Source organism: Carcharodon carcharias, chromosome 17 (genome assembly GCF_017639515.1).
Source record: "Carcharodon carcharias isolate sCarCar2 chromosome 17, sCarCar2.pri, whole genome shotgun sequence".
Taxonomy (NCBI): domain Eukaryota; kingdom Metazoa; phylum Chordata; class Chondrichthyes; order Lamniformes; family Lamnidae; genus Carcharodon; species Carcharodon carcharias.
Window position 1 is genome coordinate 23,334,166 of NC_054483.1, and position 18,413 is coordinate 23,352,578.

The following is an 18,413-nucleotide window of genomic DNA, read 5'->3' on the forward strand; positions in this document are numbered from 1 at the left end:
AGGATACGGTTTCTGCTGGTGTCCCATGAGGTGGCAATGTGAAAACTTACTTTTTATCTTCACCGCTGGGGAATGAATGTAACTTTAACCCAAAGCAGTAAGAACAAATTTATCCCAGGTGAATTATGTTATGCAACAGCTTTACAGAACCATATGCTTCCAAAAATAGCCTGTGTGATAAGGAAGATCATAGTACAGCACTTCCTTATCATCACACTAAATGTTATGGTTCAAAGGGAAAACGAAAGAGCAATTCTCCCTCATTTTTCCAAATAAAGCACATGGCCCATAACCCATTATTCAATCATCAAAAATCAAGACTGATTATTCATCGTTCATGAGTGACTAATGATTAATATGTGAAAAGATTATCTCCTGAGTTCCCATTGGAAACACCCTGTAATGGAGACATAAACTGACAAAAAGACTTGGGAGGAAGCAGCACAGAATTCTGAAGGTGAAGAAATATGTCAAAGAAAAATTACATAAGTGTAATCAGGTGTCTGGACGAAGTTGAGCATACTCCAGTGGATGCGTGTATTGCCCAATGTGATACTGCCCCATCCACATCAGCGGTCTGAGGGTCCAATTCGGGCAGGCTGCATGGGACTCTGAGCATTGGCCTGATGCAGGACTTTGAAAGAATGAAAGGCTTTGAAAGGGGAGACATAGAAAAGCCTGTTTCCACTTGTGTGGGAAAACACATCTCAAGGCCATCAACTCCTGTGCCATCTCATCGATGTAATCCAACTCCCCACTTTGTATACAGATTGTGATCTCAGTTGGAGATGCAGTGGGAGGGGGGGTTTGGAATGGCAGGAGGGAGGGCAGCAGGGAAGAGGGGGGTGGCAGGGGGAGGGAAGGAAGGAGGGAAAGATAGAGGGAACATGGGAGGATGGGGGGAACGTGGGAGGGTGGGGGAGGGGAGGAGGGAAGGAAAGGAGGGAGGGTGAGGAATGAAAGGAGGGAGGGTGAGGGAGGAAAGGAGGGACAGCGAGGGAGAGAAGGAGTGAGAGAAAGATGGCGGGTGGGCAAAGGGTAGGAGGAAAGGCAGTGGGGAGGGAAGGGCAGAAATGGGGAGAAGGAGGGAGGGCAGGGGGAGGGTGGTAGAGGATGGGGTGAAGGGTGAAGGAGGGAAAATGAGGGTGGGCAGTTGGGGGGACAGGGAGGATAAGTAGGAGGTGCAGGGGGTGAGTGTGGAGGTTGGTTACCACATCTGGTTAAATGTATCTCTGCAGGTTTCATCACATAGCCATTGGTTGCCCATCCTCCTGTCACCCCATCTTCCCACACTGTCAGTCAAACAGCCATTGTTCCCATTGTCAACATTATTTTTAGATTTTTATTCTTTCATGGGGTGTGGGCCTCGCTGGCTAGATCAGCATTTGTTGCCCATTCCTAATTGCCCTTGAGAAAGCAGTGTTGAGTCACCTTCTTGAACCGCTGCAGTCCACTTGTAGCAGGACAACACAATTGCCACAAGCAAATTAATGCCCCATTGTTTTCCTCCAGGGTTGCTTGCGACAATGTTACAAGATTAATTGGCTATTCCTGGTGAGTCCAGGCCACTCCTGGGGGTTTGACCATCCAGTGAGAATGCGGATGGAGCAGGCGGGTCTGGGTATTCCACTGACTCGGTCAGTAAGTGAAGAATCAGGTCCTGAGCTCCCAGCTTGAAGGGCTGCACAAGTGGATGCTGCAAGGGGAACTGGGCTGGGAGAATTGGTCCTGCCTATAGTTCCTCATTTACCCACAGTCAATGTAGCTGAACCCATGATACCAAGGGGTCCACCAGCACCTGCAGAACTGTAACATTCTGACGTACAACGCAATAGAAATTGAATACCTCACATTCTGTAGCAGGGAGGAAAAAGTAACTTTGGCCGTCAGGTTTATAAAATTCTTCACCAAGGGGTGATGGTGGTGTTGTGGTTTGGGGGGAGGGGTGGATTTTATCACCTTATGTCAGGTCTGTTCTACTAATGCAAAGCTCTGCTGGCCATCTGGTCCAGATAAACCAGCACTCCTGGGCTCGCTGACCGATATTAATTCCTGGTTGAGCAATGCCTCGATTTAATCATTCCCATCCTTGTTTTTAAATGTCTCCATAGCCTCAATTCTCCTTATCTCTCTAACCTCATCCAGCACCATAATCATCCCATCTCAAAGTTTTGCTTATTCTGGTCACTTTGAGCATCTCTGATTTTAATCACTCCACCGGTACTGGTAGTTGTACCTTCTGCTTCCTGGCCCCTCAGCTCTGGAATTCCCTCCCTGAATCTCTTGTTCCTCCTTTAAGATGCTCCTTGAAACCTACTCCTTTGAATAAGCTTTTGGTCACCTGTTCTCATCTCTCCTACATGGCTCAGTGTGAAATGTTGTTTGCTAAAGCTCACGTGATGCTGGGATATTTGATCTTGGGATGTTCCACTAGGTTAAGTGTAAATTGTTGTTGGAGACAGATTGCTTTCAACCAGAAGCAAAGAAACAACAAGAAAAACAAAACTTCAAGGAGTTACTTTTCGATCACACTCCATCTTAGCCACCAGATGTCCCAAAGTACGTTACAGCCAAAGAACTATTTTTGAAAGGTAGGAAATGTGGCAGTTAGTTTGTGCACAGCAGCTCCCTCCAACAATCAGACTTTGAGCTAATAACCTGTTCTTGTGATGTTGACTGAGAGATAAATATTGACCAGGAACTGTCTTCCTGTTTACCTAGAAGGCAGTCCTCTGTCAGTACAGACTCCCCGCCTCAAACAACACCCAGATTACCAGCCCAGTTTGAGATGTTCAACTCTCTGGGGTGGCAAGGTCTACGCTGCATCTGAAATTAAAGGAGGAGAACATACATCAGAGCGTTGAGTAAATCAGAAATGAGTTGCAGGATACCGTTTTGAATATTATGAATGGGTTTGAAAGAGGAGACATACAGCAGATGGAGACTTGGACTCGAAATGATAAATATAAAAATGTCATTGATAAATCCGATTGTGGAGAACTTCTTTGCTCAGACAGTTGCAAGAATGTGGAACCAACGATCAGCAGGTGCAGCTCAGATCGGGCCACCAGCCTTCCAGGAATTTCTGGAGTATCCAGGAAGTGAAGATGAACCTCCTTGGCTTTGCTGAGAGTGAACTGGCAAAAATGAAACATGGAGCCATTATAAGTAGTGTTTTCAAGAAATCTCTCAATGCTTTGTTTTTTTTAGTTGGAGACGTGAGTAACAAAAGATGGTTATTTGACTGGACAGCTGATGTGAAATTTCCAGGAATCCATTCAGTCAGTTCCTAAGAAACTTGGGCCTGAAGCGTGAACTCCGTCTCTCTCTCTCCACAGATGCTGCCAGACCTGCCGAATTTTTCCAGCACTTTCTGCTTATATTTCAGATCTCCAGCATCCGCAGTATGTTGCTTTCATTAACCATTCGGTCAGAGTTAGTACCTCAAAGTCCAGGTGAATTGCTTGGGGAAGCTGGATAAACATTAGGGAGAAAACAATAGCATGATATGTTGACTGGGTGAGTAGGATCCATGTGATGTTGTGATGAAGGCAGGGCTGGAGGAGGACATATAAGATCCTGAGGGGTCTTGACAGGGTGGATGTGGAGAGGATGTTTCCTCTTGTGGGAGAATCTAGAACTAGGGGTCACTGTTTAAAAATAAGGGGTCACCCATTTAAAACTGAGATGAGGTGCAGTTTTTTCACTCTGGGGCTTGGTGAGTCCTTGGATCTCTCTTCCTGAAAAGGGTGGAGGAAGCAGAGTCTTTGAATATTTTTAAGGCAGAGGTGGGTAGATTCTTGGGGAGCAAGTGGCGCCATAGTTTATCGGGGGGGGGGGGAAGAGTGTGGGGTAGGTGGGAGGCAGATTTCAGGTTACTGTCAGATCAGCCACGATCTTATTAAATGGCGAAGCAGGCTCGAGGGGCTGAATGGCCTCCTCCTGCTCCTTGTGTGGATGACTGTGCCGAGCATTCGGGCGAGTAGAGAGCCGTCGGACCGAGTGGCCCGTGACTGTGCTGCTGAGGGTGACCCAGGTTTTCACACTGTAGCAGCAAGAGGATACATTGTAGCACCAAGTGACTACAGAGGGCGCCTGATTCCCCTAAAAACACACACACACACACACACACAGAAAGACATGGAAAGACAGAGGAGCTGCGTGCTATTGGTGACGGCGGGCGGGGGGTGGATTGTTACAGTGACGATTATTCCTTCCGGTGTGTGGAGATCGTGCTCGTGTTGACATAACAGACAGAGCGAGAGGGAGAGGGAGTCCTCAGTGCAGCGTGAGCAGATTGGCAGCTCTGCTCTGCGGTTCCGGGCTGAAACTGAAGGAGCAGCAGCAGCAGCGGCAGCAGCGGCGGCGGCGGACAGGCCTCGGTAGCACCAGGTAAGGGATCCCTCAGCACTGGGGGGCCGGCCGGCCGGCCGGCTGCACATGGCTGGAGCGAGCATACGGCACTCGCTGCCTCCTCAGTGCGGGAGACTTAGCGGAAGCTGGCCCCCATTCCCCTACCATGTCAGTTGCAGCAGCTGCTGGTGTCAGTTTCCAGCAGGGCCCCAGCAGCCGCTAGGTAGCCCAGGGCCAGCGGCGGCAGCCGGTCGCCGGCCGCCACCACCTACTTGGGCTTCATTTTGAATGAATGAAAGAGGTGGCGGAGGAGGGAATATCTTCCAGACAAACCTGCGGGAGTTGTAAGCTCTCATTACGGACAGGAGAGGTGAGCATTCAGGAGCTGGCCCTCCCGAATCTGAAGGCATGAGTTTATAATTTTTGGGGGGGTGGAGAGGAGAAAAAATGGAATTTTCTGAACCCCCCCCCCCCCCCCCCCGCTCCCCACCAAACCCCCGGGCAGATCCTACTGGGGCTGCAGCTTCTCGAACCCCACAAGCGATTGGGGGCATTGAAAACCCGAGGCTTGGGAAGGGGGTCGGGGGGAATGTTGAGTTCCTCACTGGGTTTAGATGTGGGCTGATCGTGTGGGGGAGAGAGAGAGGAGAAAGCGGGGACAATGGCACTGAGCTCCCCTTTCACTCCTTCCTCACATCCCTCGATCAGGGGAACTTGCTGGTTCTGTGCCAGCTCTCAGAGTTAGTGCAACCGACAGGGAAATAATGGGAATCCTGCAGAAAGTGTCGGTGTTGCAGACAGATGGACGGACGGACAGACAAGACAGATATGCGAGGCTTTTTATTCTTCATCATGGCGCTAATGTGCTCTCGGTGAGTCCTGCGTGACTCTGGGCGCTCATGCTACCGGAGATTAGAATGCAATGCACTTCAAACGTACACCAGAATGACATGGAGCAAAGCCAGCATGTGTCCCCTCTCTCTCTCTCTCCAGCAGGCTCCATCTTCTCTCTTTGCAGAGCCTCAGTGTTAATATGGTTTATCCTTGAGACCTGTGTTTCTGCTCTGGGAGAGTTGGGTGGGTGGAGGAGACTGGTTCATTTTCCTCCAGCTTCCAGAGGCTCCAAACTTCTCTTGGCAATGGTTATATATTTATAATGATGAATTTATCTATAAATATATGTTTATATCTATCTATAAATATATCTATATCTGCAAATGCGGGGGTGTGTTGTATAATGAGATTGTGTAATGCTTACATAAGCAGCATCGCCCTACTCCATATCCAACTGATGAACCTGAAATGGAAGCAAAGATCAGACTATATTATGAAATGGCATTATTCACAAGTAGCTGCATCAGGAATGGTCAGACGTTAACTCTTCATCCGTGACCATTGAGAATTTTCCCGTCTGATTTGCTTATGTGTATTCTGGGTTTTGGGAGAGAGCTGCTCACTCTTTGAACATATGACTGTGTCCATTTTGCCTTGGTTTGCTGTTGGTTGTGGGTCTGGATTTTTCTTGTGTTTTTATTTACAGAGCAGCTTTGACACACACCCCTCCCCCCCTCACCCATGGGAAGCTGCAGATTCTGGTGGTCATGTCTTTTCTGAGCAGCATGTGACTTGGATTGGGTGTGACTGGTGTGAGTGTGTCCAGAGGCTGTGGTGCCCCAACCCATCAGGATCATCAGACTGTGCTGCTCTCCACTTGAACCCATGGGAATCGGCAAGAACACCACATCCAAGAGCACAATGGAGTCAGGTGGCTCTTCTGAGAACAAGTATGAGGATGAGAAGCACTCGACTGCCTTCTTCCCAATCCCGGTAAGAGACTGCAACCCCAGCGGCCACTATCACTCTTGTGTCTCCCAAGGCATATCATTAGAGCATTATCAAATGAAATGAGACACAGGACTAGGTTAGTGGGTCCTGGGGCAGGTGAACAAAAGCTTGGTCAGGAAACTGCTTTCCAGTAGAGTCTTGGAGGGCAAAAGAGGTAGAGAGAGATTGGAGAGGAGGGAGTTCCAGGCAGCTGAAGACATGGCCACCAATGGTGGAGATGTGGAAATGAGAGTTGTGTGAGAGGCCAGAACTGAAGGAGCGCAGAGTAATCTTGGTTTATCGTGGGACTGAGGAGGTTACACAGATAGGGCAGAGCGAGGCTGTGGAGGGATTTGAACACAACCAAGAGACCGTTCATATTGTTTGCTTATTCAGTGAAAGTGCTGGCATGTTGTGTTGGATAGTGTTACATTGGGGTGGGGAGAATCCCTCAACACAAGGGCAACAAAAGTGGGATGTAGTATGTGGAATATCCCTTCTCCTTCTCTCTTCCATCCCACACTCTTTCCCTTGCTCCATTATTGGGCCATTCTTCACGTAAGACAAGACAGTCCTTTCCCAAGGGCCATTCATTTGTGCTGAGCCTGCAACTCATTGTTGCCTCATCTACCCTTTCCTACGCGGTTGAGACAGCGAGTTTGACTTGGAGTGAGCGCAGGGGTTAGGAGATGTCGTCTTCCTGACTTTAGGAGCAGTGATGAAATTGTGTCAGCCCTGCTGTGAGAAGCTGGCTCCCCTCTGACCAACCTTCAGCCACAATGCCATTAATTTGGGTATGTTGTGCCCCTTGACCTTCCATTAGTACAATACAGACAGTTTGTCTGTATCTCAAACATGTCCTTGTCAATTGTGCATTTCATTTGAGACAAATTGCAGCAGTGTTTTGGGCTTGAATGCTGTAAGCTGGGCGTTGCTGGCAGAACACCTCAGCTTTGTCATTTTCCACGATGCTTTCTACATGGGTCTCACACACAAGGCTCATATTCAAACACTGCGTCGTACAAGGCATCTTAAATATCACATGGAATTTGAAGTGACTCTTGAGCACACACACACCCTAAATCAAAAATGTAGCCAACTCATGTCAGGTCTCATGGAACCTGGCAGCGCACAATGAGGCCACTTGGCCTGCTATGCCTGTGCTGGCTCTTTGAAAGAGGTGTCCAATTTAGACCCAAGCCCCAGCCACTTCCCCAAAAGGCTGCAGGTTCCTTCTCTGTGGCTCAGTGGGTAGCACTTTCACCCCTGAATTACAAGGTTGCAGGTTCAAGGCTCACCCCAGGGCTCGAGTGCAAAAATGAAGGCTCCTGAGGGAGCCCTGCACTGCTGGAGGTACTAAACCAAGGCTCCATCTGCCTGTTTGGATGGGCATAAAAGATCCCCGGCACTATTTGGAGGAGGATCAGGGGAGCTCTCCCCCTGTGTCCTGGCTCAGCTTTTTATCTTAGCTGCCATATGTGCCTTGCTTCTTCTGTTGAAATGTTTGAGTTCTGTGCAAATGGAGCTGTTGCAGACTTGTTTCTTCTTGCAACAGTCAAGGCTATTTATCAACCCCGTTCTCTCCTCTCTCTCCCCCCCCCCCCCCCCCCCCACCCACCCACCCATCTTGCCAGCAAATGCCGTGTTTTCCCTGTCCTGCTCCTGACTCGACTTCTGTTGCTGCTCCACTTTTTAATCCCCTGAGTCTCCCCGTGAGCCTGCTGATTCAAATTGTGGCTCAAGTCACCATCTTTTAAACTGAGCTGCTCCCCTGTTGGGTGACTTTTTTTTTACTCACGGGATGTGGGTGTCGCTGGCTAGGCCAGTATTTATCACCCATCCCGAGTTGCCCTAGCTCAGAGGGCAGCCAAGAGTCAACCACATGGCTGTGGTTCTGGGGTCACAGGTTGGTCACACCGGGTAAGGACAGCCTTAGTGAATCAGATGGGTTTTTACAACAATCGACAATGGTTTCATGCTCATCATTAGACTTTTTAATTGCAGATTTTTATTGAATTCAAATTTCACCATCCACCGTGGTGGGATTTGAACCCGAGTCCCCAGAGCATTACCCGGGGTTTCTGGATTTACTGGTCCAGTGACAATGGCGGGGCATGGGGACTAGGGGAGGCATCACTTCTGATGCAGGTCCTCGATTTCGAGGTTCGGTCCACATTCTGTCTCTGAATCGCCCTCTCACTGCTACCCTGACTAAACCCAGAGCACGTATGAGACTTAAGTCCATCCTGGTGTGAGGCTCAGGACCACATGATAAGAGGACTGAGCACTTTGTATTTTTTATTTTTTGTTCGTTGCTGCCTGAATCTTCCCCACCAGGCTGTCAGGAACTGTGGGTTATTTGGTGCTGATTGGCCGTTGAAGTAGGACATGACAGTAAATCACAGCTGCCTCTTGTTAATAAAAGAGAATTGTTTCTGACCTGAATATTGCTGAAAAAAGACATTTTGTGGAAGCTTTTTGTCTTGCACTCATCAGGACAATCGCAAGATTACAAATGTCAGGGGAAGTAATGACTTTATACTTATAGTTCCTCGACATTGGTATTCTTGCAATTCTCTTGATGAGTTGAAAAACTTTGACAAGATGTGTTTTTCTCAGCAGTACTCCAGTCCTGTACGACTAAAAGACTATTTGTTTCTGATTCAATAAAGCCGCCTATGCTTTGTTGTTGTGCCAGTCACTGGCCTCACATTTACCTTTTCTTTTAACAAATACTGTGGTATTTACTTTAAGACACACAAAGAGCAAGAGCTTTCATCTTGGTTCACTGACAATGAGCTGATTCATTCCCAGTGCACTGACCACTTCTTCCTGCACATGTCTTGGGAAAGAGAAGAAATCACAGTCCAGCTGCCATTCTGGAGGTGGCTAACAGCTGCCCACAAATCTGAGTCTGGGAAAGGTTCAATGTCCGGAGAACCTTGTACTGTCATCATATAATTGGCTTATCACTGGCCTGTGCTATTGAAATATTAGATAGTAAACAGCAGAGCTATTACCAAGGCCACACAGTAACACAGTCCATGTAATATGTGCTGATCCCTCATATTTTGTGATCTGCTGCCACTGGAGTTTGAGGCAAGGAATTTGGATATTTTTGTTGAAACCATTGCACTTAACATAGGAACGCAGTTTCTCCAGATACCTCCTGCACTCTCCAGGAGTCAGACCAACAGAGTGAGGATTATTTACCCTTGTATGCCTCTGGTGACAGGCAGTGTGCTATTCATTAAATTGAACGTGTCCCACTTGGGAACGGCCATCAAATCGAGCCAGTCCTGAGAAATCCACACCAGTCCAGACATTACTCTCTGCCTCGTTGCTGTGTGTATATTCTCTGGCCCCTAAGAACACTGGCCGTTTACTTACTTTTGAGGTGTGAGTGTTTGGGCTGTCCGTCCTCAGCTGGAGAGCAGACCATCAGCTGCCTTTCCTGCACCTGATTTATTCATTTCAAGCCAATACTTACCTTTCAGTCATAGTCAGCCTCGTTACCACATGGCTGTTTGTGGAATCTTGCTGCCACTTCTCCTCCATTACTATAGTGACTGCAATTTGAAACTACACTGGCTGGAAAGCGCTTTGGGAGTCCTGAGGGTGTGATGGGTGGTGCAGAAATGCAAGTTGTGTAGTGCTTTATACATGTAATGGCGACAATGTGACCTATTTTGACTTGCATCCACTGATACTGACAGAGGTACCCACTGGTGTCTGCAGTTTCATGATTTGGTTCTCTCCAGCTTTGGTTATAGCCAGTGGTGAAGCACTGCAGGCTGTAGAGGTGTCGCTGGCGGCTGGGAGCAATGTGAGTTGATAAAAGCTGACTGTCTTGTCGAAGACGTGCAGCATTAATGCCCAGACAGGTGAATCTTTTCCTGCTGCACTTGGTTGGCAAGAAAGGCAGAGTGATGATGCTATCTCCTTGTGCCCAAGTGACTGGAGGGATTTGGTTGCAGAATGCTGAGGAATGGGTGTTGATAAAAATGGAGTCAGTTTCGTAGTGAATTCAGATGTTCCAGGCATGAGAGGGTTGTTGTATGAGGGGAGGTTGAGTAAATTGGGTCTATATTGTCTGGAATTTCAAAAAATAAGAGGTGATCTCTTTGAAACGTGGAAGATTCCAAGGAAGTTGACAGGAGAGATGCTGAGAGGGTGTTTTCCCCTGGCTGGCGAATCTCGATTGTGGTGGTATAGCTTGAGGTTAAGCGGTTAGCCATTTGGGGTTCAGATTTTGAGAAATTTCTCCATTCAGAGAGCTGTAAATGTTTGGAATTCTCTCTGAGTTTATCGAACACCAAGATTGCTAGGTTTTTCGACATTGCGAAAATCGAGGGATATGAGCTTAGATTGGGCAAGTGGTATTGAGGGAAAGGGTTGATCATGATCTGATTGAATGGTGGTGCTTAGTAACCCACTCCTCCTATTTGAACCATTTAGTTCCTGATTTATCAGTCCAGAGACACACTACAATCCTTCCCTTTCAGAACCTAATTGCTTCTTAAATGATTCCAGGATTTTAACCCTGACTGCTTCAACATGTGATCATCAGTATTTTCCAAAAGAAGGACTTGCCACTGAGAGCACTCAAGTTAACATTGATTAGATTGGATTTGTGTTCCCAGGATGATTTGGAATATTCTGAACTCTCTTGGGTAATTTTTTCAGCTTGCATCTCCAACACTGCTTTTCCACACTGAAAAGTGGAAGTCTCTCTTTGCAGAAGTATCCCAGAATGGATAATATTGAACGTATTGATGATTTTGCTTTCCTGTCCACTTTTTCCAGTTGGGAATTCTCACTGTGTGAGGCTTCATCTGTTTCCTGTCCTGCTTCAGATTTGTTCCTTCAAACAACTGTTCCTCCAATTCTGGGGCCTTGCGCATGCTTCACTTTCTATCGCTCTGCCATTGGAAGGTATGCCTTGGCCCTTAGCTTTGGAATTCTTTGACAAAACTTTCCCACCTCCCTCTCCTCATTCAGGATGCTCCTGAAGTCCTCCCACTTGGACCAAGCTTTGGGTCACCGGTCCTAATATCTCCTTGGGTGTCAAACGTTGTTCCACAATCTCTCCTAGAAGTGTCTTAGCATGTTCAATGGGAAAGATGCAGCTCAAATGTAAGTTGTTGTAAAGCACAGGTTAGAGACCCTTCAAATCTTCACAGATGGGCAGCTGGAAGACGAGAAAGAGCCTTCCCTAGTGAGTGGCAGTTAAGGTTCACATGACAAGATCTGGGCTTGGGTGCGGTTGCTCATGAGGTCAGTGTTAGCACGACATTTTAATGGGCAGATTGACATGAAGGTGCAAAAGTAAAAATTCCATTTTTGTTTTCATGTGTTATGTCTGTAACCTTTGTTCACGGCACGACAGTGGTGTGGTGGTAAAGTCACTGGACTAATAATCCAGAGGTCCAGGTTAACGCTCTGGGGACATGGGTTCAAATCCCAGCAGCTGGTGGAATTTAAATTCAATTCATAAAAAGCGAGTGACCATGAAACTATCATTGATTGTTATAAAAACCCATCTGGTTCACTAATACCCTTTAGGGAAGGAAATCTGCCACCCTTCCCTGGTCTGGCCTACATGTGACTCCAGACCCACAGCAACGTGGTTGACTCTCAACTGGCCGAACAAGCCACTCAGTTCGAGGGTAATTCGGGATGGGCAACAAATTTTGACCTGGCCAGCAATGCTCACATCCCATGAAAGAATAAAAAATATGGTATTGGGACAGTAGTCTAATGATCAATCTCCTGAAATTGCTGCCAGATTTGCATACCTAACCTTTAATCTGGTGTGTTGGGAATCTTTCAAATGCAGTTAAATTATTCCACCTGATTCAGGCTTGCATGTGTTGTCCAAATGCAATTTTATTACTCAGACACCGGTAGTGTAGTAATTTTTACAGTGATACAGGAGGCTAGTACAGCCTGGTTCCTTGAAGATCCAATGTGTTCAAACTTGGCCTCTATCAATGTTGGACTTCCAACTGTCCACTGCATTTTGACTTTCAGAGGGGGCTGTTCCCTGATATTTTCCCCTTTCATTGTGGGTTTTATCACCTGATAACCTGAATTGAACAGAGTTCCTTCTCGCCAAGCCTCCAGGCTTGACATAATGGACGTCTTGATGGTTAAAGTCTGAAGCAGTGATATTACAAAGGATGACCTGGACCATCTTTAAATAGTTCAGTGATACTGCTTGGGTGCTTGCGTTGTTCTGGCCAATATTTGAAGTTAAAACAAATTCAAATTCTGATGATCACATCAAGATGTGACTAATCGTAGAACTTGGGCAAATTCGAACAAGTGTCACACAGCTCAAACACTTGCGTACATGCGGTGTTTGGAATGTACTCTACTTGAGACAACACCATAAACTATCGACCTATTTCACACAGTATGAATCTTAATAGCTGCCATGGATATTTGAGTTTGCTGTTTGGTCTTTGAGAGATGAGTTGTTACAGAGTGGAGAGATGGGAATGCAGGAGTGATGGAATCCTGAGCAGGAAAATGTATTGAACTAACAACAGCAGGGACAGTCAGTGGATTTACAAACAGCACTGTTTCGTAGTCCCAACTGACCTCGGCTTTCACGCTTTGCAAATATCACAGTATCTTTACAGTGTGGAAGGAGGCCATTTGGCCCATCGAGTCTGCACTGGCTCTCTGAAAGAGTATTCCAGCTAGTCCCACTCCCCTTGCCTTATCCCCATAACCTTCCAAATTCTTTCTTTTTAGATAGCAATCTGTTATGACACCACAGTAGGTAAAGGCTGAGTTATTTAAAATCCCAATGGAAAAGGTTAAATAACTCTCATAACCTATATTTTCAATTGGTGTGTTTTGAGTTGCAGCTCTAAATTCATGAATAAGACCACCAGTTCTCGAGAGGTTTTTATATCAAACTACATGAAGCATTTATTAATTTATACAAGTTAAACATATATACCTGGCTACAAATTACTACTATCATAGCTTTTACCAAATTCCCAAACTAATCTCCATGAAGACAACAGCAACCCATGGACTTCAACCAGACACCAGGCAAAGCATTTTCACCTTACAAATTCAAAATGAGGTTCCTTTCACTTTGGTCCCTGTGCAGACAGTTATAGGCTTCCAGCTGCTTTGATGTTACATGCCTCTGACCTGCACAACAAAACTGCTGTCTGTTATACCCAGCACATCTCTTAGAATGTAAATTCTCATTGTATCATCAGTGTATTTGAACTCCAGATCTTTTAACAGTAAAACCCCTTTCATAGTACTATTTTATTAGTAATATAAACATATTGCTTGGTGTCTCCTAGCTACGTTCAAGATTTCACCCCCAGCCTTTGAATGCTCTATTCAACAAAATGCAAATGTCCCCTACCTCCATGTTTACATCTCAGAACTACAATACATCAAAGCATCCAGACTGGCTGGTTTCAATCCATTTAAGACCATACCCACAGACTAAACCTTTATTTTAAAAACATTCCAATAACATGAGATACATTAATAGCTTCATGGCACAATCCAATTCCGTTTGGAATACCTCAATCGAACCTGCCTCCACCACCCTCTCAGGAAGCTCATTCCAGACTCCAACCACACTCTGGGTGAAAAAAATTTTCCTCACATCACTTTTACCCCTTTTTGGCAATTATTTTGAATCTGTGCCCTCTAGTTTTTGATGTTTTCTTGAGTGGGAGCAGTTTCTTACTATTTACCTCTGTCCATACCCTTCTATGAATACCTCTATCAGATCTCCTCAGTCACCTTTTCTCCTAAGGAAAAGAGAGCCAGCCTCTTTAATCTACAATTGTTGCCATCATCTGAATGATCGTAGAGTTTTCTGGGTGCTCCACATGATTGTTTAAGATGCTCGGTCCTGATTTCAAGGGGAGGTTGATTCTTCCCAGATATGTCCTTACTTCAATCAGTGTGAGAAGGATCACATTCACCTCCTTGAAGGGGAATCTTTCCATGTTCCAAAGTAGCTGCTGAGTTTGGATTTCAAAATCATTTCTTCTGACTGACGACATGCCATTACTGGAAGGGAAGTGTGTCATGTGGCCTGGAGCAGGACACAGCACACACAGCCATGCAGCTCTGATGACCTTGAGCTTTCTATGTATGTCCGTTCACATGTGCTTAGAATTAATAAATGAGCCCACGACCTGTTTGCAGAATCCCTGATGAGCTCCAACAACTCATCGACACCAACATCCATCCAGGACCCTTCACTCCTCCTGTCCCTCTGTCCCCATCCCGTCTTCCAATCCCAGCCCTGGCCATGTATTCACCATACCCCCTGACCTTCCCCTCTCTGATGCTGAACGTTCAGTGCTCAGCAAATGACTTAGTTTCATACCCTTGTGCCCTCATCTCAATGAATTTCAGGCTCGGCACAACGCTGAACTCTTCTTCTGCCACCTTCGTCTCCGGGCTCACTTCTTTGGGCAGGTGTCCTCCCCCCATTCAACAGATCCTTTTACCCACCTCCAGTATTCTCCCTCCAACTGGACCCCTCCCTCTGGATTCTTGCCTTCTCTTGATCTTTTCATTGAGAACTGTCGGTGTGACATTAGTCGTCTCAATTTCTCTGCTCCTCTCACCCATTCTAATCTGTCTCTCTCTGAACTTACTGCACTCCGTTCTCTCAGGTCCAACCCTAACATTGTCATAAAACCCGCTGACAAGGGTGGTGCTGTTGTTGTCTGGCGCACTGACCTCTACCTAGGGGAGGCTGAACGTCAACTCACAGGCACTTCCTCCTACCTCTCCCTGACCATGACCCCACCACTGAATATCAAGCCATTGTTTCCAGGACTATTACTGACCTCATCTCCGCTGGAGATCTTCCTTCCACATCTTCCAACCTGATAGTCGCCCAACCTCGGACGGCCCGCTTCTACCTCCTACCCAAAATCCACAAATAGGACTGTCCCGGCAGACCAATCTTGTCAGCCTGTTCCTGCCCCATGGAACTCATTTCTTGCTAACTTGACTCCATTCTCTGTCTCCTTGTCCAGTCCCTTCCCACCTACATCCATGATTCCTCTGACACCCTACATCATATCAACAACTTCCAGTTTCCTGGCCCCACCTGTCTCCTCTTCACCTTGGACGTCCAATCCCTCTACACCTCCATCCCCCACCGGGATGGTCTGATGTCTCTCCGCTTCTTCCTCGAACAGAGGCCCGAACAATCCCCATCCACCACTACAATTTCTCCTTAAACTCCTCTCACTTCCTCCAAATAAAAGGTGTGGCTATGGGTACTTGCATGGGCCCAAGCTATGCCTGTCTCTTTATGGGGTATGTGGAACATTACTTGTTCCAGTCCTACTCCGGCCCCCTCCCACAACTCTTTCTCCAGTACATCGATGATTGCTTCAGTGCTGCTTCTGCTCTTGTCTGGGCCTGCAAAAATGTATTAATTTTGCTTCCAATTTCCACCCCTCCATCATTTTTACGTGGTCCATCTCTGACACTTCCCTTCCCTTCCTTGACCTCTCTGTCTCAATTTCTGGTGATAGACTGTCCACCAATATCCATTACAAGCCTACCGGCTCCCACAGCTACCTCAACTACAGCTCCTCACACTCCGCTTCCTGTAAGGACTCCATCCCATTCTGTCAGTTCCTTCGCCTCCATCGCATCTGTTCTGATGATGCCACTTTCAAAAACAGTTCCTCTGACATGTCTTCCTTCTTCCTTAACTGAGGTTTTTCACCCACAGTGGTTGACAGGGCCCTCAACCGTGTCCAGCCCATCTCCCGCGCATCCGCCCTCACACCTTCCTCTCCCTCCCAGAACCATGATAGGGTCCCCCTTGTCCTCACTTATCACCCCACCAGCCTCAGCATTCAAAGGATCATCCTCCGCCATTTCCGCCAACTCGAGCATGATGTCACCACCAAACACGTCTTCCCTTCAGCACCCACCCCCCCCACCCCCCCCACCCCGGCGGCATTCCGTAGGGGTTGTTCCCTCCAGGACACCCTGGTCCACTCCTCCATCACCCCCTACATCTCAACCCCCTCCCATGGCACCTTCCCATGCAACCGCAGAAGGTGCAACACCTGCCCCTTTACTTACCCTCTCCTCACCGTCCAAGGGCCCAAACATTCCTTTCAAGTGAAGCAGCATTTCACTTGCACTTCCCTCAATTTATTCTACTGCATTTGCTGCTCCCAATGTGGTTTCCTCTACATTGGAGAGACCAAACGCAAACTGGGTGACCACTTTGCAGAACACCTTCGGTCTGTCCGCAAGCATGACCCAGACCTCCCTGTCACTTGACATTTCAACACTCCACCCTGCTCTCATGCCCACATGTCCGTCCTTGTCCTGCTGCAATGTTCCAGTGAAGCTCAACGCAAACTGGAGGAACAGCACCTCATCTTCCAATTAGGCACTTTACAGCCTTCCGGACTGAATATTGAGTTCAACAACTTTGGATCATGAACTCTCTCCTCCATCCCCACCCCCTTTCCGATCCCCCCCCTTTTTTTTCCAATAATTTATATAGATTTTTCTTTTCCCACCTGTTTCCATTATTTTTAAATGTGTTTCCATCCATTGTTTTATCTTTACCTTTTAGACTATTTCGATCCCTTCCCTTCACCCCACCCCACCCCTACTAGGGCTATCTGTACCTTGCTTGTTCCTGCTTTCTACCCTTAATCAGCACATTCCTTAGATAATATCACCACCTTCAACACCTCTTTGTCCTTTTGTCTTTGACATCTTTTGGTTATCTCCACCTATCACCGGCCCTCTATCCAGCTCTACCTGTCCCACCCCCCCCTTAAACCAGCTTATATTTCATCTCTTTTCTATTTTTCCTTAGTTCTGTTGAAGAGTCATACGGACTCGAAACGTTAACTGTGTTCCTCTCTGCAGATGCTGCCAGACCTGCTGAGTTTTTCCAGGTGTTTTTATTTTTGTTTTGGATTTCCAGCATCCGCTGTTTTTTGCTTTTACTCTGATGAGCTATTAGTGCCTTTTTATTGTTATAACACACACACGACAGTGTAAATGCAAGTTGTTTCAGCACAGTCGATGAGGAGAGACTGATCCTGTGATGGAAGGGTCAGTAAGATGGGGGCATGGATGTCAGGTGATTGGCGAAAGATGACATCTTTTACACTGAGTGCTGTTGTGATCTGAAACTGCCTGAAAGCATAGTACAAGCAGATTCAAAAGAGAATTGGATAAATAATTGAAGGAGGGGAAAAGATTTGCAGGGCAAGAGGAAAGAGCAGGACTAACTGGCTAAACTCTACCAAAGAGCTGGCAGAGGTATGATGGGCTGAATGATCTCCTTGTGTGCTGCATCTAATGCTGAATCTCTGGGATATAGTCTGTGGAGCTGGCTTGTCGCTCCTTCTGCTGGGTGACTCCAGCTATGGGACTGAGTGCTGGAAGGGAAGGACTGGGATTCTGGGGACTGATGTCTGGTCCGGGCTTGAAGCATGTCGATTCTGCTGTTGAACCACTGATATTCCAGGACTGTGCGCATGGCCATTCATTCAAATGTTTGTTCAATGCTATTTTGGTTCTGCCGCACTTGTGAGTGCCAGTGTGAACAGATGGCATGGGACTCAGGCTATGGATCTGGAGCAGTGTGAGGGGCCAGTGTTAATGGAGCATCACTCACTCTACACACACTGTCAGTTAGAATCTCTGATAGTGATCAGGCTTTCAGATGAGACGTTAACCTGAGATCTAAGTTTTCATTGGCAATCCAGCACATTGGGACATGCCGAGGTTGAGAAAGGCAGCTTCTCTTAACGCAAAATGCCTCCAGCCCCTCTCAATGTTACTGCTGCAAGTTGATTTGAGCCACCTCTTGTTGCACAAAGCCGGGAGGAACTGCTGTTAGTTGCATGTATTTCTTGTGTCTGTGAGATAACTGACGGTCGCCATGTGCTGAAGACCTTCCGATGATGAAGAAACGCAGACATTGCCTACAGTGATAACTGCCAAGACTTTGGCCGCAGACACTTCGCCTGAATAGAAAACCTTTCATGCAAACTCATAAAGGTTATGCCGACTCATCCTGCATTTTGGCATCTGCATGCCCAGTAATGCTGCTGGTTGTTACATATGATGTTGTCACAGTGATTCAGCCAAAACAGCTAACGTGCATCTTATCTCATTTAAACAATTTCACACCATTGTTCACTTCTGATTTGATGCCAGCAAATATTGGCCTC

General features: G+C 46.9%; 1 protein-coding gene across 1 annotated transcript in view; it reads left to right on the forward strand.

The window, feature by feature from the left end:
• The first annotated feature begins 4,133 nt into the window (after positions 1–4,133).
• Positions 4,134–18,413, forward strand: part of slc23a2 (solute carrier family 23 member 2) — a 99,058-nt gene continuing 84,778 nt past the window's right edge. The window contains exons 1-2 of the mRNA XM_041210379.1: positions 4,134–4,392; positions 5,894–6,180. Coding sequence (XP_041066313.1) covers positions 6,073–6,180 — 108 coding nt within the window. The 5' untranslated portion in view covers positions 4,134–4,392; positions 5,894–6,072. The remainder of the gene's footprint in view (positions 4,393–5,893; positions 6,181–18,413) is intronic.